The sequence below is a fragment of the Vanellus vanellus genome (assembly GCF_965231255.1).
Source record: "Vanellus vanellus genome assembly, contig: HAP1_SCAFFOLD_35, whole genome shotgun sequence".
NCBI lineage: Eukaryota > Metazoa > Chordata > Aves > Charadriiformes > Charadriidae > Vanellus > Vanellus vanellus.
Window position 1 is genome coordinate 617,016 of NW_028128889.1, and position 20,934 is coordinate 637,949.

Consider the following 20,934-nt stretch of genomic DNA (forward strand, 5'->3'; position numbering starts at 1 on the left):
ATTCCCCCAAACGCAGGGAGAAAACAAGGTGGAAAGACACTGTCCATTTCCTTGGGTTTGGTTTTAACAGCAACTGAATCAAGGAGACCCCAGCCTTCAGGCACCACACTCGGGACATCTCTTTTTTTGCAGAGATGCTATTAGGGAGGCAAGAGGTGACACATACTTCTTCAAGGATAACACATGACAGGACAGAGCGTCAAGGGAAGTGCTGTGATCGCAAGCAATTACCTCTAAGTATGATTATCAGAGAAAAGAAATACAGAGGTCTTCCTAAAATACTTTCCGCGTACCACACAGAGAAGGGGAAGAGAATTCCTGTTGATGGTGGAAGACCCCTTGGATCAGTCTCCACGGGGCATTCTTGAGCTCCTGGTTCCTCATGCTGTAGATGACAGGGTTCACTGCTGGAGGCACCATAGAGTACATAACAGCCATCACCAGATCCAGCAATGGGGAGGAGATGGAGGGGGGCTTCAGGTAAGCAAAGAATGAAGTGCTGATAAAGAGGGAGACCACAGCCAGGTGAGGGAGGCACGTGGAAAAGGCTTTGTGCCGTCCCTGCTCTGAGGGGATCCTTAGCACAGCCCTGAAGATCTGCACATAGGAAACCACAATGAAAACAAAGCACACAGAGAATAAACAGGCACTAAGTACAATAAGCCCAGCTTTCCTGAGATAGACTACGTCTGTGCATGAGAGCTTGAGGATCTGGGGGATTTCACAGAAGAACTGGTCCAAGGCATTGCCCTGGCAGAGTGGTATGGAAAATGTGTTGGCCGTGTGCAGCACACCATGAACAAACCCACTGCCCCAGGCAGCTGCTGCCATGTGGACACAAGCTCTGCTGCCCAAGAGGGTGCCATAGTGCAGAGGTTTGCAGATGGCCACGTAGCGGTCATAGGCCATGACGGTCAGAAGAGAAAATTCTGCTGAGATCAAGAAGGGAAACAGAAATACCTGAGCAGCACATCCCCCATAGGAGATGGTCCTGGTGTCCCAGAGGGAATTGGCCATGGCTTTGGGGAGAGTGGTGGAGATGGAGCCCAGGTCGAGGAGGGAGAGGTTGAGGAGGAAGAAGTACATGGGGGTGCGGAGGCGGTGGTCGCAGGCGATGGAAGTGATGATGAGGCCGTTGCCCAGGAAGGCAGCCAGGTAGATGCCCAGGAAGAGCCAGAAGTGCAAGAGCTGCAGCTCCCGTGTGTCTGCAAATGCCAGCAGGAGGAACTGGGTGATGGAGCTGCTGTTGGACATTTGTTCCCCCTGAACAGAGGGGCCTGTTGAAGGAGGAAAAAACAATGAGGAGTTAGAACAGACAACTCTGAGCAGAACCTGTGCCATATGTTACAGTATGGTCCCCCAAGTGAACTCTGTCCTTCCAGGAAGACCTTTGTGCAGATCCTGGCGTGATCCCGGTTTGTGCGGGCTGAGGGTGCAGTGTGGAGTAGGGGACTCTGCTGTGGGCTCCAGAGGAGTCAGTCGTGCTGTGCAGCAATGGGCAGACAGGAACCAGGAGTGATCGCAGGTTAAACCTACCGCTGATATAAAAGAGCTTTTGACCATTGTCACTCCCAGTTCCCCTGGCGGCAGAAAAAAGATGTGGGTTGGATGTTTTTGTTTATTTTGCTCCTGTTACCCCTGTCCCACCTAAGGAGTCATTTCTGAAGACAAAAATCCCTGGCATATTTATTACACTACAAGCGCTATTTTGCGAGTCCTGGGAGGCATCTAGGACAGAGCCTTAGTGCAGCAGGAGGAGAATCGGTCTGTCCATCCATCTGTCCATCTCATCTCAGCTCAGCTGAAGAAAGTTGAAGAAAAGCTCAGCTGCTTTTTCTTGCACCTCTTTGCTCTGGAGGATGACCACAGAGAGATCAGAGGAATCCAGGTTTCAAAGTGGAGATCTTCAACCTTCACTCCCCAGTGAAGAGCTGGGAGCCTTTGGATGCCCAGAAGATGGGGTGTCCTTAAAGAAATGTCAGCTTTATTACCAAACCATGGAATGCATTGCCGAGAGACCCGCAGGTTGGAAGGGGGCTGGGGCACCATGGATACATCAGCATGGCAGGACCTGCAGCGTCAATCACTGAGCTGTTACTGCAGCCCATCCCAGAGAACCTAAAAAGAAGAGCAAAAGCAACAGCAGGGATGGGTGAAGCAAGGAGAAATGGCCCAATGGTTCTGCCAAGGCAGGCAAGGCTGGGGATGGAAAGAGGGGCGCTCAGGAGAGTCTCTTCTGCCAGAGCTCTGGCCACAGATGAGGCAGCTGCTGCCCTGGATGCCACATCCTTGAGGGCAGAAGCTCACTGGGAAGGCACACAGCCCCCTGGGGCACAGGGACCCTGCTCTGAAGGACAGCCCCGGGCACCCCTGGCTGCACACCCGCCTGCACACCCCTGCAGCCATCCCCAGGACAAGGCAGTCCTGCTCCTCTGATGGTGCTGCAGGGAAGCCCTGCTCTGGAGAATACCCTTATCCTCCTCTACACTGCAGTGGCAGTGCCCTGCAGCCCGAGACTTACCGTGCAGAGGGCTGTGAAGCTTTCTCCCACTGTGAGCTCTCAGCTGTCTTCCACTCCCAACTGCCTTTAAGCTCTCTCTGCACTGCTCATCTCATCGTCGTGCCTGAAGCTGTTCCCTCAGCCCTGCGGCGCTTTGCAGAGGAGCTCCTTCTGGGCAGAGCTGTCTCTCTACAGCAGCACCAACTCACCAAGAGCTCCCTCTGTCCCAAGAGCCCGGCCCAGCTCAGCAGCACAGCACCAGCTCAAGGCATTTTAATGACCCCTCTGGTGGGTTTGGGGCAGAGTCCATGGACGTCAGACACTGAGAGGAAGTTGAAGAAACCTCTCAAGAAGCTACACTCGGATGAAATCTGCAAAACCAACACTTTCTTGGAGTGTTAATGGGTCCCACTGAGGACCATTACCAACAAAGCCTCCCCAGGGGCTCGTTGGAGCACAACACTGGAGTCAATAATAACAGGTAGGGAAAGGAAAATTAAAGGTGGCTCTGATGCTGAGGAAACCTGAATGTGTTACATTGAGCCAAAGGGCCATGCTCTGACCTGCAGCCCCTGGGAAAGGAGATCTTGTCCCTCACCCCTTGCTCAGGGCTCTTCCTGGGGAAGTATGATGTTGGGACATGCAATGCCAAGGGCAGGAGAGTGGCATGACACTTCTGGGTGGGGCAAGGAGGTAATGATGTCTTCCTGAACAAGGTTAAAGTACCTTCTGGTAGGACTTGGTGGCAAAGATAGTAGCCTCAACTGTTAATATGATCGTGCAGTTGGTTCACCCTGATGGTGGTGTCCCTCACAAGGTAACAGCACAGGGAGTTGCAGGGCACTACAAATACTAACAGGTGGTGCTACTTTAGTGCAACTTCTTTCCAACATAGGATTATCCATGGTGACCATTTCATAAACAGCTGCAAAGCAAGCAAAGCCAGGGCCAGTGAGGAAAGAGCAAAGGGAGGTCTGCTGTTTATGTTGGAGGGTACAAGGAAGATCAAAGGGAAGGAAAGAGGGAGAAAGTTAATGGCAAGTGAAGCTAAGGACTAGATCAAGGCTGTTTTGTGGGAACCTTCCAAGAAGCTCTGGATGTGAGCAGCAGGTACTGGTGTGAGACAAGAACAACCCAGATGATCTGACCAAACCTATGTCTGCCTTACTTCCAGGGTCTTGGAGAATCTGAGTACTTTCCCCACCATGGTGAAGAGAAGACCTGTGGTGGAATGACATGTGCAGTCACTCATGTTGAAGGGACCACAGAAGCTCTCTAGACCAATGTCCATCTCACAGCAAGTGCAGCTATTAGATTACACCAGGTTGCTCAGGGATTTATCCATGTTAGCTTTAAAACCTTCCAAGGAATGACACAGCACAACGTCACTGGCCAGCCTGCTCCAGTGCTTCACTCTCTTCATGGGTAAACAGTGTTTCCTCACACACAACAGGGAAGAACCTGGATCTGCCTCCTTGGTGACCTCCTGGTAGTGGTAGGAGGTAGTAATTTTATGTTAAAGCTCCCTAATCTCACAATTGAACAACTTTAGCTCTTTCAGACTCTCCTACTGACAAGGTCAACCTTACCAATGCATGCCTGAGAGGTTTAGAGCTCTTCCAATCCCCCTGGATTTACTGGATTAGCAAGGTACTGCAGGTATGTTGGAATATCATCATCCTCATGCCATCACGTTCTGTGTCGCTCTCATTTGTCACCCTGTTGCAATGCACAGCTGTTGCAGGCTGTAGGGACAGATCATGTAGTTCCATATCCCATATCTTCGTGGCCTCCTCTGGACCTGCTCCAACAGGTCATGAGAGAGAGCAGTGGGAATGTCTGGATCTGTGCCTGGGGAGATATGATGAGTCAGCTGAGAACAAATGAGTTAGTGGGCAGAGACACATGGGTGAGGTAGTGGGTGTCTTCTCAAAGGAATCAGGAACATTACAGATGATTGAGGAAGATTGAGGCTTTCTTCAGATGATCACAGCCATGCTCCCATGGGGAACATGCTCCTGTTTCATCTGGGAAGGGATATGAAGGGCAACAACAAAGGACTCTACAACTCTATCAATGGCAAAGGGAAGGCTTGGGAAAACATGAGACCACAGCTGAATGGGGAGGGAGTCCTGCTGACACAGGACATCGAAAAGGCTGAGGGATTTGATGCCTTTTTAACCTCACTCTTTGCTTCTTAGATGAGCCTTCAGTAATCCCAGACCCCTGAGACTAGAGGCAAGGGTCAGATCAAGGATCACTTACCTTTTCACAGAATCACTGAAAGGTTGAGGGTGGAAGAGAACGCTAAATGTCATCTGGTCAACACCTTTTCAACGGCAGGGCACCTAGAGCCAGTTGTCCAGGATCATGTCCAGATGCCTCTTGAATATCATCAAGGATGGAGACTCCACAACCTCTCTGGGAAACCTGTGCCACCCCTCAGTTCAAATACTTTTCCTGATGTTCAGAGCTGTGTTTCAGCTCATGCCCGTTGCTGCTGGTCCTGTCACTGAACAGCACTGAAAAACATCTTAGAATCCTAGAATAGCAGGTTGGAAGGGACCTCAAGGGTCATCTGGTCCAACCTTTCTTGGCAAAAGCACAGTGTCAATTAGATGGCCCAGCACCCTGTGCAGCTGAATCTTAAGAGTGCTGTCCTGGTTTGAGGTGAAGCAGAATGGATTTTTTCTTCAGTAACTTCATTTTTAGCTGAGCCTCTTTAACTACTGAAATTAACAGCACATTGTGCAGACACTGTTCACCCTCAGAGGGATAAGACCTGTGTTTATGGCTGATGCCCACGCATGGTATGCAGAGAGGCTCCTGCTTATACTTATTGCTATAACACACAAGGGCGGCTCACTTTGGTGTTTGCCCCATTGGAGGGTCGGAAGCAGAAGAGTGTGAAGGGGTCCCACCTGCAGGGAGGAGCGGACAGGACAGGTGACCCCAAACTGACCAACGGGGTATTCCATCCCATCTGCCTCATGCTCAGTGTAAAAGCTGAGGGATCAAAGGGTCAGTGCTCTTTCTTCAATAGCCTGTGTCCAAGGAGGACTCTGTGTTTTCATTCGCCTTTGATCCCAGTCTGTGCATTCCTGACTCTTGATCTGCAATCCAGTTCCCATCCGTTGCTGAGTCCAGTCTGGAACTTTCCCAGTTCTTGCCAGTGATGTGATCGTCATACTCTGTGCTCCATATAGATTCTATATAATGAATATATTCCATTGTTTTCTTATTACTAGGATCAAATCTTTATCCAATTAATTGATTATTAATATTTTGTTAAAATAATTTTGTTTCTTTTCAAAGCATCAGTTTCTCTCTCTCTCATTCTTCTCTCCCTTGGGAGAGAAGTTAAAGGAGAGCATCTGTCATTTATTTTGGTGGAAGTCCAGCCAAAACCACAACACCAGACTAAACAACCCCATGTTCCTCAGCCGCCTCTCATAAGACTTGTTTCCTAGACCACTCACAAGCTTCGTTGCCCTTCTCTAGACATGCTCCAGTGCGTCATTGTCCCTCCTGTAGTCAGGGGACAGAAACTGAACACACTACTCAAGGTGAGGCCTCAGCAGTGCCAAGAACAGGGGAACAATCACTTCCCCAGTGCTGCTGGCCACACTATTTATGATACAAGCCCGGATGCTGTTGGCCTTCTTGGCTACCTGAGCACGCTGCTGGCTCATACACAGCCGGCTGTACACCAATACCCCCAAGTCCTTTTCGGCCAGGCAGCTTTCCAACCACACTTTGCAAGAACTGTAGCGTTGCATGGGGTTGTTGTGACCTAAGTGCAGGACCCAGCACTTCTCCAGCATCTGATTCCCATGACCTGCCTTCCTGGCCTGTGATGGGGCATTCCCAGGAGAAGAATGTGGGCTGGGGCTTGAGGAAGGCACATTGGCCCGTCACGGGGCTCTGAAATCACCTGTGAAGGCAGGAGTGCTGAGTCCATGGGGCAGGGAACCACCCCCCTCCCACAGCAGGGAGAAGACCCAGGGGCCCAGGCTGCCTGTCCCCGTGTTCCTCTCCTGCCCCAATACCAAATGGTGCCATTTGGTGCTCACTACAGCCCAGGTAAGAACCACTTTCCTGTTGTTCCTCCAAAGCACCGGCTGCCTCGAGGGCTGGCACCGTCAGCCCTTCGCCTCTCCCAGCCTCATGGGGAGACACTCCAGTTCGCCCTAATCTGTCCTTCTCGGGGGGCACATGGTGGGTGGGAATGGGGATCTCCTTTACAGAGACACGCCAGGTGTCCACACTCCCTCAGTCACTCTGCTCATTGCCGTGGTAGAGCCAGAGAGGACCCAGGCGTCTGGGCACTGGCAGGCGAGAGGGGACACCGAAACAGACACGGACACACGCGCAGAGAATAGCTTTGCTAAAGGGGTTTATTGATCATTAGGGGGGAATGGCCCAGGGCTCCCAGGGGATCAGGTGGGGTCATCCAGGGATGATCATCTCCTCATGCTGCTGGAGGGGAACAGGGCACGGGTGTCACCACCAGTTCCAGTCCTGAAAGACAGAGCCCCACATGAGACCCCCACTGTCAACTGGGACATGAGAGTGGCCTTGTCGCCTACTGTCTCTCTCTGCAGAGCCCTGGGGAAGGAGCTGGGAATTGGAGCCCTCAACAGACCAAGGACTCGACTTGGCTCTCCTGAGACCATATGGCACCCAGAGTCCCTCGCCCAGTGTGTCTCTACCCTGAAATGCCCCTAAATCTCCCGGAACCCTGCACAGCCCTCACAGTGATCCTTGGGGTGTGTATGGCACTAGAGACCCTGCCTGGCCTGCATGGTGACCCTCTGGGTCTGTAGAGCCCCACTGTGTGCAAGAAGCGGCATGGAGGCAGCTCTGTCCCAGTCACCCTGGGACATGGATCATGGACAGTCCCCTCTCTTTCCCTCTCCCATACCCAAGTTCTGCCCAACCCAGAGGGCTCAGGGATCCCACGAGGCTCAGCATCCTTTGTGGGGCTGGAGACACCCTGATGCTGCTCACCTAGACATCAACGCCGACAGCCACACGTCTCTGGCGCGCAAGGTCCACTGCCAGCTCAGCCACAGGAGGCTGGGGAGAAAGGGAGAGTTAGGGACACACTTGAGAGCACTGCAGTATACTGGGAGACAGGGGAAAGCAATGGGGTCCTTGGGGAAGGTGCTTCTGGGAAGGAATGGGGTACATGAGTTTGTATGTTGGTGCACAGAAGCAGTGGGGGTCCTGGGGAAGGGGCCCACTTGGGTGCCTGTGTGTGTTCTGGGATATCCTGGGGTATACTGGGTTGTAATGGGATGGATGGGAATGCAATGGGAGCCCTGGGGAAGGGGGCCTCCCTGGGAAAAGACTGGGGTGCAGAGGTGTTTTCTGGGGTATCAGTGGGGTGTACAGGGGGATACAGGGATGCCCTGGATCGTCGTGGTCATAGGAGGGGAGGGTTGGGGGCCAGTAGAATTTGTGGTACCCACCTCAGACCTCTTTCCTATTGGGGATTTGAGTACCTTCTCCTGTAGAGAGACCGTGAGACCTCACTGGTCACTAGAATGTCCTTGGTCCCAGCAAGGGATGGGAGGACCAAATTGCCCTCCCATTCCGCAAGTCCATCCCACTACTTACATCAAGGTTAAGACTTCCACTTCCTTCCAAGAGTGCCTAGGGAAAGAGAGAAAAGGGTTAGTCTGGATTGGACCTTGGTGGGGCTGTGGGTGGGGCACGGGTTTCCCCACTCCCCCCAGGCCCATAGCTTCCCCCTGCTCTGAGAGGGGAAATCCTTTCTGCTCCTTCCAGCTCCGTTCCTCCCAAGTTACACCTGGGATAGCTGTTCACAGAGGGACCAGGGGCGGGATGGAAATAAGGATAGTGTGGAGAATTCAGGGCCTCCCAAGAGGATGGTGGAGGGGAGGACCCAAAGACAGGGAACTGGGGTGAATTAGTGGAACCCAAGGGACTGGGCTGGGGTTGTTGAATGGAGAGGACCGTGTGGGATGCGAGTGAGGGGTAAAGGAAGTGAAGTGGAGGGGATGCAGGGACTTCAAGCGAGGTGGTCGGTGGGGGCAGAAGGAGAGGACTGCTGAGGACCAAAACAAGGGGATTGGGATGGTGTTTGGGAGTGGGGTTTGAAGGAAGGTGATCTGGGGACACTACCACAGTGGACAGGATGAAAAGCAAAAGACTGAGGGGAAAGACTGAAAGCAAGGCATTGGGAATGATAAAAGGAAGAGGATTTGGGGAGTCTAGAAAGGACACTGAGGAGATCTAAGGAGGTGATGTCTGAGGGTCACAAAAGGATGGGAGGGGAGGCCCAAAAGGGGGAGATGTGGGGACACCAAGATGAGAAAGTGGCAGGTGCCCTTAGAGGAGTTTGCAGTGGAGTCTCCCAGGGAAGGGACAGGTCCGACAACTCACTGAAGAACTGGGGCTCTAGGCACCAGAAGGTTAATTGCAGGGGAAGCGGAGACAACAGACAGAATTGCGGGAGGCAGAAAGCTGCATTGCTTTGGGCTGGAGGTGCATGGGAGCCTGGAGGAGCTCCTTGCGTGGGAAAGGGAGAGGCCAAGCTCACCACTACAATGTCATTCTGCAGGACAGCAGATGTCCTGCCGCCAGGACCCATCCTCAGCCTCGAGCCCCTCCCTGTGGCATTGGGGACTCACCTCAGCATCATTCAGGGTGCACAGCAGGATGGTGAAGAGGAGGGCAACGCTGAGCACTGCAACCTTCATCTTCCTCTGCGGAGTGGTGAGTGCTGGGTGAAGCTGGAGAAGGTGAGGGGCAGATTTATCCCTGCCCAGACTCCTCCTTGCCCCTCCCAGCCCCGAGAGCCCCCAGGGCAAAGCCAGGCTTGGCAGAGACACCAGCCCTGGCAACAAGCCCAGCTCTGGCACAGAGTGACCCCCACCTCCGGCACAGATGCAGCCACCTTCCCCGGCATCACTCCAGCTTCCCGCCTGGGGCAGCTGCAGAGGGAACTGCTCAGGCATCAGCGGGTGGTGAGGGCAGTGCGCCCCTGACAGCTGCACACCCTACGGAGGACAACCAGGGGCATAGGCAATGGGGACAGCTGGGTGACTGGCATCTTCCGTCCCTGGAGGCAATGGGGAGCACTGGTGAATGCTGGGCCCCTGAAGATGAGGGTTGAGCTTGGGGGAAGTGCTGAGGTGGTGTCAGTGCCCAGCTCCAGCCCACTCCATTCCTCTTGCACTGTGGCCCCACACGGGTCCCATGACGTCACCAGAGCACAGAACAGAGGGGGAAATCCCGTGCCCTCCAGACAGCATGGGTCCCACTCTGCAGAGCCGCCCCCGCACAGTGGGTCCCAGTGGCCCTGTCCCAAACAAGGCTCTGGCTACAGCCCTGTCCATGGCTGGGACTTGGCCACAGCTCTTGGCCCTTTTCCTCACAGAGTGTCCCTTCAATGCCCTCGTCCTTGGCCCAGGCCTTTGCCATCACTGAGCAGGATGTGGCTGTTCTGAGGCACGCGATAAAGGAGGTCCTTGTGCCCGGGCAGCCACCCGCAGCTAATTGTGGGGACAGAGCTCTCCTGGCAAGAGGAGGGATGTTTGTCCCCACAGCATCACTGATAAGGTCTGTTTGCCCAGGGCCCATGGCACCAGGAGCCCCTTCAGCAAGCTTGGTGCTTCACAATAGGGCCCAACTGGGAGGAGTCAGGGGGGGATAAAGCATCCTGGATGCCGGTGCTCCCTCCAGCCCTGGCAGCAGGCAGAGCCCACAGAGGAGGGCAGTGCTGGGGGCACCGGGGAGAAGCAGGTCCTGGGGCACCCTGCACGCCTGGGGCTCCCTCGCTGCCCTGGGGACAGGCTGGAGCCCAGAGGTGGGAGCAGTCCCGGGGCAGCAGCCTGACACCCGGGGTGTCGCTGTCCTTCGGGAAAGCCTGGCGGCAGGGGAGTCCTGCAGGAGCGGGGCTTAGAGCAGCCTGGGGGCTGGAGCTGTCTCCCCAGGGGCACTGCCTCCCTTTCCCTCTCCCCCCTGCCTGCCCTGCAGCTTTCCCCAGCTTTCCAGGGGGGTTTCCTTCACAGCACCCCTGGCCCACACATCACCTTCCCGGGGGCCCTGCACAGCACCCTCTGGCCAGTGTGGGGCAGGGGCAGTGTGCGGTTGTACACAAGTGGTTCAGCTCTCCCCTCTCAGTGGGGAGGGCCGCTGGGTGAAGCTGCTGGCCTGGCTCGCATAAGCCAAGCAAGACCTTCTCCAGCAATGCGGTATCAATGCACCATTCTTTCCAGTTGTGACCCGCACGGGATCGGCCATCACTGCTCCCTTCAAGGATGCAACTGCCCCAAACAGCAGAGGGAATAGCTGGTGCCTCTGTCAGCAGGGACATCCTCCTAATGAAGATGGGCGTATTTTGGATCAACAAGTTCAGACACCCCTGCTGTGCCTCCTGTAGATGCACACAACTGGATGGAGAGAGAGACAAAAGGACAGGCATTTATGGATTTCTGCATCCCAGGAAGACCAGCATTTTTCCTGGTGGTGTGAGCTAGCACTGGGAGACCATTAAGGTCTCAGTCAGGAGATGCAGCATGTATTCACTTGCCTCTTTGTGTAGCTGATGGTCAGAAGTAACCTCATGGAATGACCATCAAACCCACCAGCTGCACTGAGCCACAGCAGCATTGAAGGCATTGGACTCCGGGCCCCTACTGAGTTCATGGGACATCAACATTATGACAGCACATCCATGGATACTTTGTAAGGCCAACACGTTCTTCTGCAAACTCATCTTCCGAGTGTTCTGTGCCACAGTAATTCAAGCTACCACGATGTGCTTCCCAATTGCCCTTCCAAAACCATCCAGCAGTCCATGTCACAGGTCTGAAAGTTAAAGAGGGCTCTATTTGAGTCCTCTGTTTGTGAGGGGGTGAAGCTAATTTATTTTTATGAGACACAAGCTGGGAATCAAAGGCTGGTGGTCAAAATCTGGTTTAGGCTTTGAAGTCAGTGGGAGGTTTGACTGAATTTCAGTGAATCCAAGGTGTCGCTGGTTTTGTTCCTGTGATGACACAGGCTCCTGTCAGGGCTTCAAAGAAATTAAAATACATTGACAAGTGGTTCACGAGAACTGTGAATGGCTCAGATTTTTCCATGACATTCTCTGTCATTTTTAAGGCTTATGGGTACGGTTCTATCTTTACGGGACAGTAAGTATCAATAAGAGATCCATTGTGGATCAGCTGTGAAAAGATTTCAGGGAACTGACTTGAATATTTGCTTTGGAAATTGCCCAAAGAGCACGCAGTCACCTGGAAGGTTTTTATTTTGACTGCTTCTGCTTTGTGTGTTATTTATTAGATAGCGAAGTGACTGAGTGTTGATTTATTTATCATCTTTAAAGATGCTGTGATGTTCTTTGTGTTTTGAAGTTATGTTGAAAAGAAGTGCTGAACTGTGCGCACTGTCATAATTGAGGAATATTGACTTAGGAGAGGTCAGGGCTGCCTTTGAGGTCAATGCAAATGAGGGGCAAACGCATTTGATGGGCACTTAACCTTAAAGGTGCTGTTCAGGAAGATCCCATCTGCTGGTTTAAGGACATGTCAAAGGACGCACATCAGTGGGGCAGACAGAGAGTGAAGGTCCTGTTTCACCCACATTTAGGTTTTGCTTCCCATCCCCCCATATCCTCCAGTTCCCAGTGTCCCTTAGTGCCTGTGGAGGGTGGGGGGAAGGACAGGACTCAGCAGGGGGTCTCTGTCCTGCTGTCCTGCTTTGGGCTGGGATGGAATTAACAAGAGATATGACCCCAGCGTGTTAGAGGGAACTTTTAATTGTTATATCTGTGTAACGGCTGCTTGTCACGATATTGACCTATCTGTACTCGACCTTCGTTTATCTGCTCTGTGCCATGCTCCCTTTTGTGTTGCGGATGTTAAAGGCTGGTTTGGGCTTTTGTCCTTTGCTGTGCTCTGTAGCGCTTGGTGGTGTTTTCTCTGGGAGATTTACTGTAAAAGGACTCTCCTGAAGCTTAATGTGGTATTTGAGCTCTGCACTGATGCCATTTCTCTACTTTGGGAACCATCTCATGGAGACAATTAACAATTACATGTGCACCTTTTGTCCTCCAAGAGGTTTTTGGGGGAGGAAACCCAGAATGGCACCCTCACCATCTTCTGCGTGGCAGATGTTTTCTCCCTCATTACAATAGGTGTCTTCAATATCTTGAACACCCTTGGGTAGCCAAAATGCTGCTGGTGGTACTTCTCAAGAATACTCTCTCCCCTTTTTCTAAGGTTAACCAAGTACTTAGGGATATCCCGCAGGCCTCGAGGCAGTGTGGTTATGGGTGGCAAGAATAGTCGTCACCTTTGATGGTCTGGGACTTCAACCCAGAACAAAGGGTGCCCTGGCCCTGGCTGTGCCCAAGAGCCACAGCTTGTCGCGCCGTGCTGGGGCCTGGCCTGCGCCTACTGAGCTCTATTCAGCACTGCTCAGCACCTCAAGGGGAATAGAAGGGTTCTGGATCTCAAGACGTGCAAACAGACACTGAGGCTGAACCAGACCCAGCCCTCAGCCAGATCAGTCTCCCCTCTAGCCGAGGAGGAACAACGGAAGCCGAGGCCAACTTGCGAGGTGTGTAAATGGATTTCAGCCATCATCCAGGAGAGCAAATTGTCAGCTGGTTGCTCCGATGCTGGGACACTGGGGCCACTAGTCAGAATGAGAGGGTAAGGATGCCCGGCAGCTTGGGGTGTCCTTGCCAGGGATAAGGCCGTTGTGCACATGCCAGCACCTTGTCTATAGTGAGCTGGACAGACGCGGAGGCACCAGCTGTGGAGGGACTGCCCAGCCAGCTGCAGGAATCGAAAGAGACTCTCGCTTGCTCCCTACAGGCCTGCGTCTCAGCCGTGGAGAAACTGTCCCAACAATTGCCCCAGCACTTAAAAATGGATGTCTTCCTCTCTCATACTGACCAACATCTCAACTATTAAGAGTCAGCCTTTTTCTGCTCAAGGGAGAGGGTACTGGTGGCACACACCCTGTGCCACCCTGTGGTTCTATCTGCGTGACCAGGGGAAGGACATGAGGAAGTGGGATGGTGTACCTATCCAGAGACTATAAGTTTTGGTACAAGAAGTGCAAAAAAACGCAAAAAAGACAAAAGGCAATCCATTTCCTATTTATTGATTTATTTATTTTTATTCACAATAGCCACGTGCATGACAGTCCACAGGAAACAATATCGCACCATCTAAAACTCCCTGGTCCCCTCTATAAGCTGATTCAGCGACTGGAGAGCCAAGGAGTGATCAGCAAGACTTCCTCACGCTTTAATAGTCCCAAATGGCCACTGCAAAGATCGAACCAAGAGTGGAGGCTAACTGTGGACTTTTGTGGCCTGAACAAAGTCACACCACCACTGAGTGCTGCCACACCAGACAGGATAGAATTCCAGTAGGAACTGGAGTCAAAGGCACCCAAGGGGTATGCTACAATTGATACCACTGAGTTTCTTTCTTGGTCTCTTTGGCAGCAGAGTGCAGGCCAGAGTTTGCTTTCACCTGGAGGAGTACCCCGTACGCCTGGAATCGACTGCCCCAGTGGTGGAAACACAGCCCCACCATATGCCATGGACTGATCCAGACTGCACTACTGCGCTCCCCAGAGGAGCAGGGGCTGGAGCCCCTTCTCAGGACAGACTGCTTGCCAAGAAGCCACAGCCATGCGGGAAGCTCAGGAGGCTTTTTCTGGCACTCCACTCAGCATTTGTTTTGACATATGTGGTGCTTTTCTGTGACTATTCTTTCTGCACGGAATATACTAAAAAGACAAACATTTCATAAAAGATGGTCATAAAGTCCCTGTTAAAGGACAGGAAAGATCCCCGTGAGCTGTGGAGGAAGCCAGGGAGATAGTAATAAGCACCAGGAAGATCCAGAAAGCTCAAGATCCTGTCTGAAGAGTGAGTGGCTCTGAGCAGCAGTGATTGGCCTTGTGTAGGACTTGACTGGCTGCCAGGTGCCCACCGAGCTGTTCTGTCACTGCCCCTCCTCAGCAGGACAGGGAGAAAATAAAATGAAAAGCTCATGGGTTGAGATAAGGACAGGGAGATCGCTCACCAGTTTCCATCACAGGCAAAACAGACTTGTAATTTATTGCCAATCAAACAGAGGAGGATAATGAGACAGAAGAACAACATCTAAAAACACATTCCCTCCACCCCTCCCTTCTTCCCAGCATCAGCCTTGCTCTTGACTGCTCTACGTCCTCTCCCAGAGTGATGCAGGAGAGTAGGAAATAGGGATTGTGTTCCTTTTGTATCACTTTGTTTGTGCCACTCGTTCCTCCTCATGTTCTTCCTCTGCTTCCTTCCAGAAGCCTCCTGCAGTGTGGGCTCTCCACAGCATTGCAGCTTCCTTCAGGGCACACCCACCTGCTCTGCTATGCCATCCTCCACGGGCTGCAGGTGGATACGTGCCCCACTCTGGATACACAGCCTCCATGGGCTGCAGTGGTCAGCCTGCCTCACCATGGTCTTCCCCACGGTCTGCAGAGGAATCTCTGCTCTGGCACCTGGAGCACCTCCTCCTCCTCCTTCTTCACTGACCTTGGTGACTGCAGAGTTCTTTCTCTCACATATTCTCACTCCCCTCTCAGCTGCTGCTGAGCAGCCATTTTTTACTCCTTCTTAAATGTGTTATCACAGAGACACTACCACTGTCACTGATTGGCTCAGCTTCGGCCAGTGGTAGGTCTGTCTCATAGCCGCCTGGAACTGGCTCTGCCCAACGTGGGGGCAGCTTCTGGCATCTGCTTACAGAAGCCGCCCTGGAGTGCCCCCCTACCTAAACTCTGCCATGTAAAGCCAATGCAGTGTGTCTGGGAAGGTGGGTCAGGGGATGTCAGTGAGTTACAAGGTGATGGCTGATGGCTTTAGCAAATCCTCACAAGCAGGCTTAAAGATCATCAACCAGGCTTGGGCATCCCGCTTGGTGAAACACATCAAGGTCTTTCAGAGCCACTTCTACATTTAATTTTCCACCTGTAACCAGTGCCTCTGACTGCCTGTTTCACCAGCCCCCAGGGACCATCTCCTTGTCAGGTCAGGCCCTCCATGGCCTTTTCAGTGATGGCCCTCAGTGGGACCTGCTGACATGCTCAGAAACTTGAAGGTTTGCTGCTGACTCTTTACTTCCATAGAAACTTGTTCCACCTTTCAATAACTGCAGTTCAAACATTTGACACCAGAAGGCTCATAAACACCCAAAAAGCCCTAACAAGCCAAGTCTTGGGGCAGAGTTTTCCTCAAGTCCTCAGTTCTCATGTGGTTGATTAGTGAGATTTCAAGAACCCACTCAAAGTGAAAAGAGTTGAATAATAAATAACAATAACAAAGAATTTGTTCTTTTTCTAGTTCTTTTTTTTTTCTGCTTACAGATTACGTGAGGTCAGCAATCCATTGGGGATGCTGTTCCTGATCGCCTCCAAATGGACAGCCTTAGACCAATGGAAAAAATGTTTTTCTGTCAAGCACAGATCCCAAGGCCCACCACAACGCTCCCTGCTCGGACTCTCTCAGTCTTCCCTTTTTTTGCCTACTATGAGTCACACGGTGAATTCACAAACTCCCTCAATTCACAGAAGGAAGCAAAGAGACACAGTTAATGAAGTGCTCTACTTTGAATAGCCAAACCTGCACTCATCCCAATGCATCAGGGATAAAGGATCCATTTCAAGTAGACTCTGCAGCACCTACACCAACTCCTGTTTAATTCCCTGCAGGGTAGGGGACAGGTGGCTCCTTTGCAGGGGGAGGCAGGGATGAGAGTGATCTCCTCTAATGTTGGAGAGCTGGGGTGCCATTGCCCAGGCTTCCTTTCCTACCCAAGGAAGAGAAACCAGTTGTCTCAACTGTCATGCTTTGACACAGCCTGTCTGGTGACCAGCTCCTGCTCCAGAAGTGTTCCTGTAGATCATGGGTCACCGGGGGGTCCCAGTCCTATGTGGGGGCTTTAGTGCTGCAGCTCTTGCACTTCTGGCTCTTCCTGGGCATCTACCTGGCTGCCCTCCTGGGCAACGGCCTCATCATCACTGCCATCGCCTGAGACCACCACCTCCATACCCCCATGTACTTCTTCCTCCTCAACCTCTCCCTCCTTGACCTGGGCTGCATCTTTACCACTGTCCTAAAATCCGTGGCCAATTCCCTCTGGAACACCAGGCCCATCACCTATTTGGGATGTGCTGCTCAAATTTTTTAGATTCTCTTTTTAGTTGTAGCAGAGTATTTTCTTCTCGCTGTCATGGCCTGTGACCGCTACGTGGCCATCTGCAAACCCCCACACTATGGGACTCTCCTGGGCAGCAGCTGATCATACCTGTTTATGACAGGTTGGACTACAGACCTCCCGAGCTTTCTTCCAACCTCTATCCAACCTCAAGCAGGGACGCCTCTCAAGGTTAGAGATTCCTTACCTGAGACTAAGAGATCCTTCCTTGCCCAAGGTGGAGATATGCCTTACCCACAACGGATCCTGAGTAAGTGACAGCATGCTGAATTAATACTCTGACACACTGCGAATCCATATAGCTACCCACATACCATTAATGTTGTAAGAATAATTCCATTAGACATGAACCGTTGACCAAGTCTGAGACTATGATGGGATCCAGCCAGACCTAGGCTTCAAAAAGGAGTTTAGAAGGCAAGGAGGTCCACACTGAACCTCATTACTCAACAGAGGGGTGATAGAATCATAGAATTGTCAAGGTTGGAAGTGACCTTCAAGATCATCAAGTCCAACCATCAAACTAACACTGACAAAAACACCATTAAACCATGTCCCTAAGCGCAACACCTATCCATCTTTTAAATACCTGCAGGGATGGCGATTCCACCACTTCCCTGGGCAGCCTGTTCAAATGAATGACAACCCTTTCTATGAAGACATTTTTCATAATCTCCAATCTAAACCTTCCCTGACGCAACTTGAGGCCACTTCCTCTTGTCCTATCGCTTGTTACTAGCGAGAAGAGACGGACCCCCACCTTGCTACAACCTCCTTCCAGGCAGTTGTAGAGAGCGATAAAGCCTCCTCCAAGCTCCTTTTCTCCAGGCTAAACAAGCCCAGTTCCCTCAGCCGCTCCTCATAAGACCTGTTCTCCAGACCCCTCACCAGCTTCACTGCCCTTCTCTGGATATGCTCCAGCACCTCAATGTCTTTCCTGTAACGAGTGGCCCAAAACTGAACACAGTACTCGAGGTGGGGCCTCACCAGTGCCGAATACAGGGGAACAATCACTGCCCTGCTCACCAAAATACTCCTGATAGAGGCCAGAACGCTATTGGCCACCTGGGCCCACTGCTGGCTGATATTCAGCTAGCTGTTGTCCAACATCCCCAGGTCCTTTCCTGCCAGGCAGCTTTCTAGCCACTCTGCCCGAAGCCTGTAGCGCTGCATGGGGTTGGTGTGACCCAAGTGCAAGACCAAGCATGTGGCAATCTCATACCTTTGGCCTCAGCCCATGGACCCAGCCTGTCCAGATCCCTCTGTAGACCCTTCCTGCCCTCAAGAAGATCAACACTCCTGCTGAACTTGGTTTTGTCCACAAATTTACTGCGGGTGTACTCAATCCCCTCGTCCTGGTTGTTTATAAAGATATTAAAGAGGACTGGCCTCAGTGCTGAGCTCCTGGGGACACAACTTGTGACCGACCGCCACCTGGATTCTGAGGGAGTTTTCCTGGAGATCTCACAGTCAGCAGCACTAAAAGGCAGCAGAGCTTCCTAGAACAGCATCTTCCAGGCTTGGTGTGGTTGCTTAACCTTGGCTGGCTGCCAGGTGCCCACCAAGCCACTCCATCACTCTTCCTCAGCAGGACAGGGGGAAAAATAAGATGAAAAACTTCTGACTCTAGATAAAAGCAGTTTAATAAAGAAAAAGAAGGCTCCATGTGGAAGCAAAGGAACCAACCAAACAAAAGATTTATTCTCTACTTCCCATCAGCAGGTGATGTCCAACCACTTCCTGGCAAGTAGGACTTTGGTTGCTTTAGAAACCCCTCCTCCTCGTTTCTCTTTGCTTTTATTGCTAGGTGTGATGTTATATGGTATGGAATGTCTCTGTGGTCAGTTTGGGTCAGCTGTCCTGGTTATGTCCCCTCCCAACCTCTTGCCCACCCCCAGCCTACGGGCCTGTGTTTGCAGTGGGGGTTTGGAGAGACAGCCTTGCTGCTGTGTAAGCACTGCTCAGCAGTGGCCAAAACATCGGTGTGTTATCACACAGTTCCAGCAACAAATACAACAGTAGGACGGCACTCTGAGAGCTGATATGGGCAAAGGTAACTCCATCCCAGCCAGACCTCCCTCTTCCTAATCACTGGGTTGTCTTCCTGCCTTAGCTGCCCTGCAGGCCGCCATGCCCAGGCCTGTCCTGCTCGCCTTGCTCAGGTACGGTGGGGCTGGGCCCTGGCTGGGGAGGCACCACCTGCGTTGCCAGCCATGGTCTCACCATTGGCTCCCAGCTCGCCTTCCTTTGGAGGGCAGCCCAGCTCTTGCTGCTCCCTGTCAGGGGAAGAATGTCTTCTGACCAAGTGTCAACATTCTTAATAGAAAACCTGCACCTGATCTCATCATCTGGCCTCACTTCTCATTCTCCAGGAAGAAAATACCCACAGAGGTATTTAGGAAGTATAACTCATCCCACTTAATGTGGACAACTGAAATCACTCTAAAAGCATCGGTTTCCTTTTATGGACGATGTCCTTTCCTCCAGGTGAACACATGCTCCCCTGGGCCAATGGAAAAAAAAAAGAATTTGAATGAGGGTAACTCATCAGAGGTGCTCTGCACAGATGAACCCAAAAGCAATGGATTGCCCTCAGGAAGTCTCCCTGCATTGATCACAGCAGAAGAGTAGAACAGTTCAGACTTTGCAGCCGTCTCCACGGTGTATAAAGTTACCTGAAACTAACCGTATCCCCTCCGTTCTCGAGCTATGTGCAGGTATCACTTCTGTTTCTCCTCCCCCTCACAACTGCCTTCCTGGCTCTGCAAACAGGGCTCAACGTGCACTCACCCAGAATAAATCATCAGGAGCTTGCCTTCATACAATGACTGGATAAAACAAAGACATGTATAAGAACGTTCCCCTTTTCCTCTGTGTGCCACTGGGAGTTGGATCTCATTAGGGTTTCCTGTGCTGGCCCAAGAGTCACACTGCTCTCTGCTCACACAGCGTTCTTGAAGAACAATATACAGCTCCAGAAGCGGCTGATAGATGTCGCCTCTGCAATCTGCTTGCAGCACAGTGTAGGCCTCGGCAGGTAACTTACTGTTCTCTCATGTCTCAGCTCCGGACACGGAGAAAAGGCCTGAAATTGCTGCGTTTCCAAAGATTCAAAGTCCAAAGTTCCTGGTGGTTGGATACTAAGTTTCTCATACCCCCAGCACACACCACAATAGGAATACAGAGATATTAATGTGGATTTTCTCTGCCTCATTTCAGCTGTCAGATCATCAAGTCTAAATTAAGGTCAAACCTTAGTTCTGAACTTAACCTATGTTAAGATCTAAGATCACATTTAGCTTCTAAATTGGACATCTGGTCTGAGGCCCTTGTCTGTGTTCAGTGAAGAGACATCTCTCAAGTGGTGAGCATGTAGTCACCCACCTCAGGACACGATGAATCACAAATGGGAAACATTTCTCTTCCCGTAAGGAGTAGAAGGCACCAAGAGGATCGGCTCAGAGAAGGTGATTTGGGAGGGATTCATCTCAGATAGTTGTTAATGTCTCCTACAGAAGCCATTTGCAATGAGTCAGTCTCATAAATCAATAGAAAGATGGACTTTCAAGGTAAAATGTTTATCAAGTGCTTTTAGATCATTGGAAAGACATCTCTGGTGCAGGTTGGATGTGGCTTTGAGCAACCTGCTCTGGTGGAAGGTGTCCCTGTCCATGGCAGGGGGTTGGAACAAGATGAAATTTAAGTTCCTTTCCATCCCAAACCATTCTCTGATTTATGATGCCAGAAGGTCTTCTTATGACGGTATGTTGCAGTAGAGAAGCTGTTGTAATATTCATTTCAAGAAAGTTTACACTGCTAAGAAAGAAACACATGCATCAGAATTGTGTGATTCTACAGGGGGTCTACAGGAGAGATGGGGAAGGACTTTTTTCAAGGGCATGTAGTGATAGGACGAGAGGGAATGGCTTCAAACTGGAAGAAGGAAGATTTAGATGAGATATTAAGAAGAAATTTTTCACTTTTGCATGGGAAGGCACTGGAACAGCTTGTCCAGAGAAGCTGTGGAAACTCCATCACTGGAGATGTTTAAGGCCAGGCTGGATGGGGCTTTGGACTACCTGGTCTAGTGGGAGGTGGCCCTGTCTATGGCAGGGGGGTTGGAACTCGATGATATTTAAGGTCCCTTCCAACCTAAACCATTCTATGATTCTATGAATCATG

General features: G+C 51.6%; 1 protein-coding gene across 1 annotated transcript; it reads right to left on the reverse strand.

The window, feature by feature from the left end:
* Window positions 1-273: 273 nt before the first annotated feature.
* On the reverse strand, window positions 274-1,254 carry LOC309683872 (olfactory receptor 14A16-like; the record flags this gene model as incomplete). Its single annotated transcript, XM_082499862.1, has 1 exon — window positions 274-1,254. The coding sequence occupies one exon, from the start codon at window positions 1,252-1,254 to the stop codon at window positions 274-276; it is 981 nt and encodes a 326-aa protein (XP_082355988.1).
* Window positions 1,255-20,934: the final 19,680 nt, after the last annotated feature.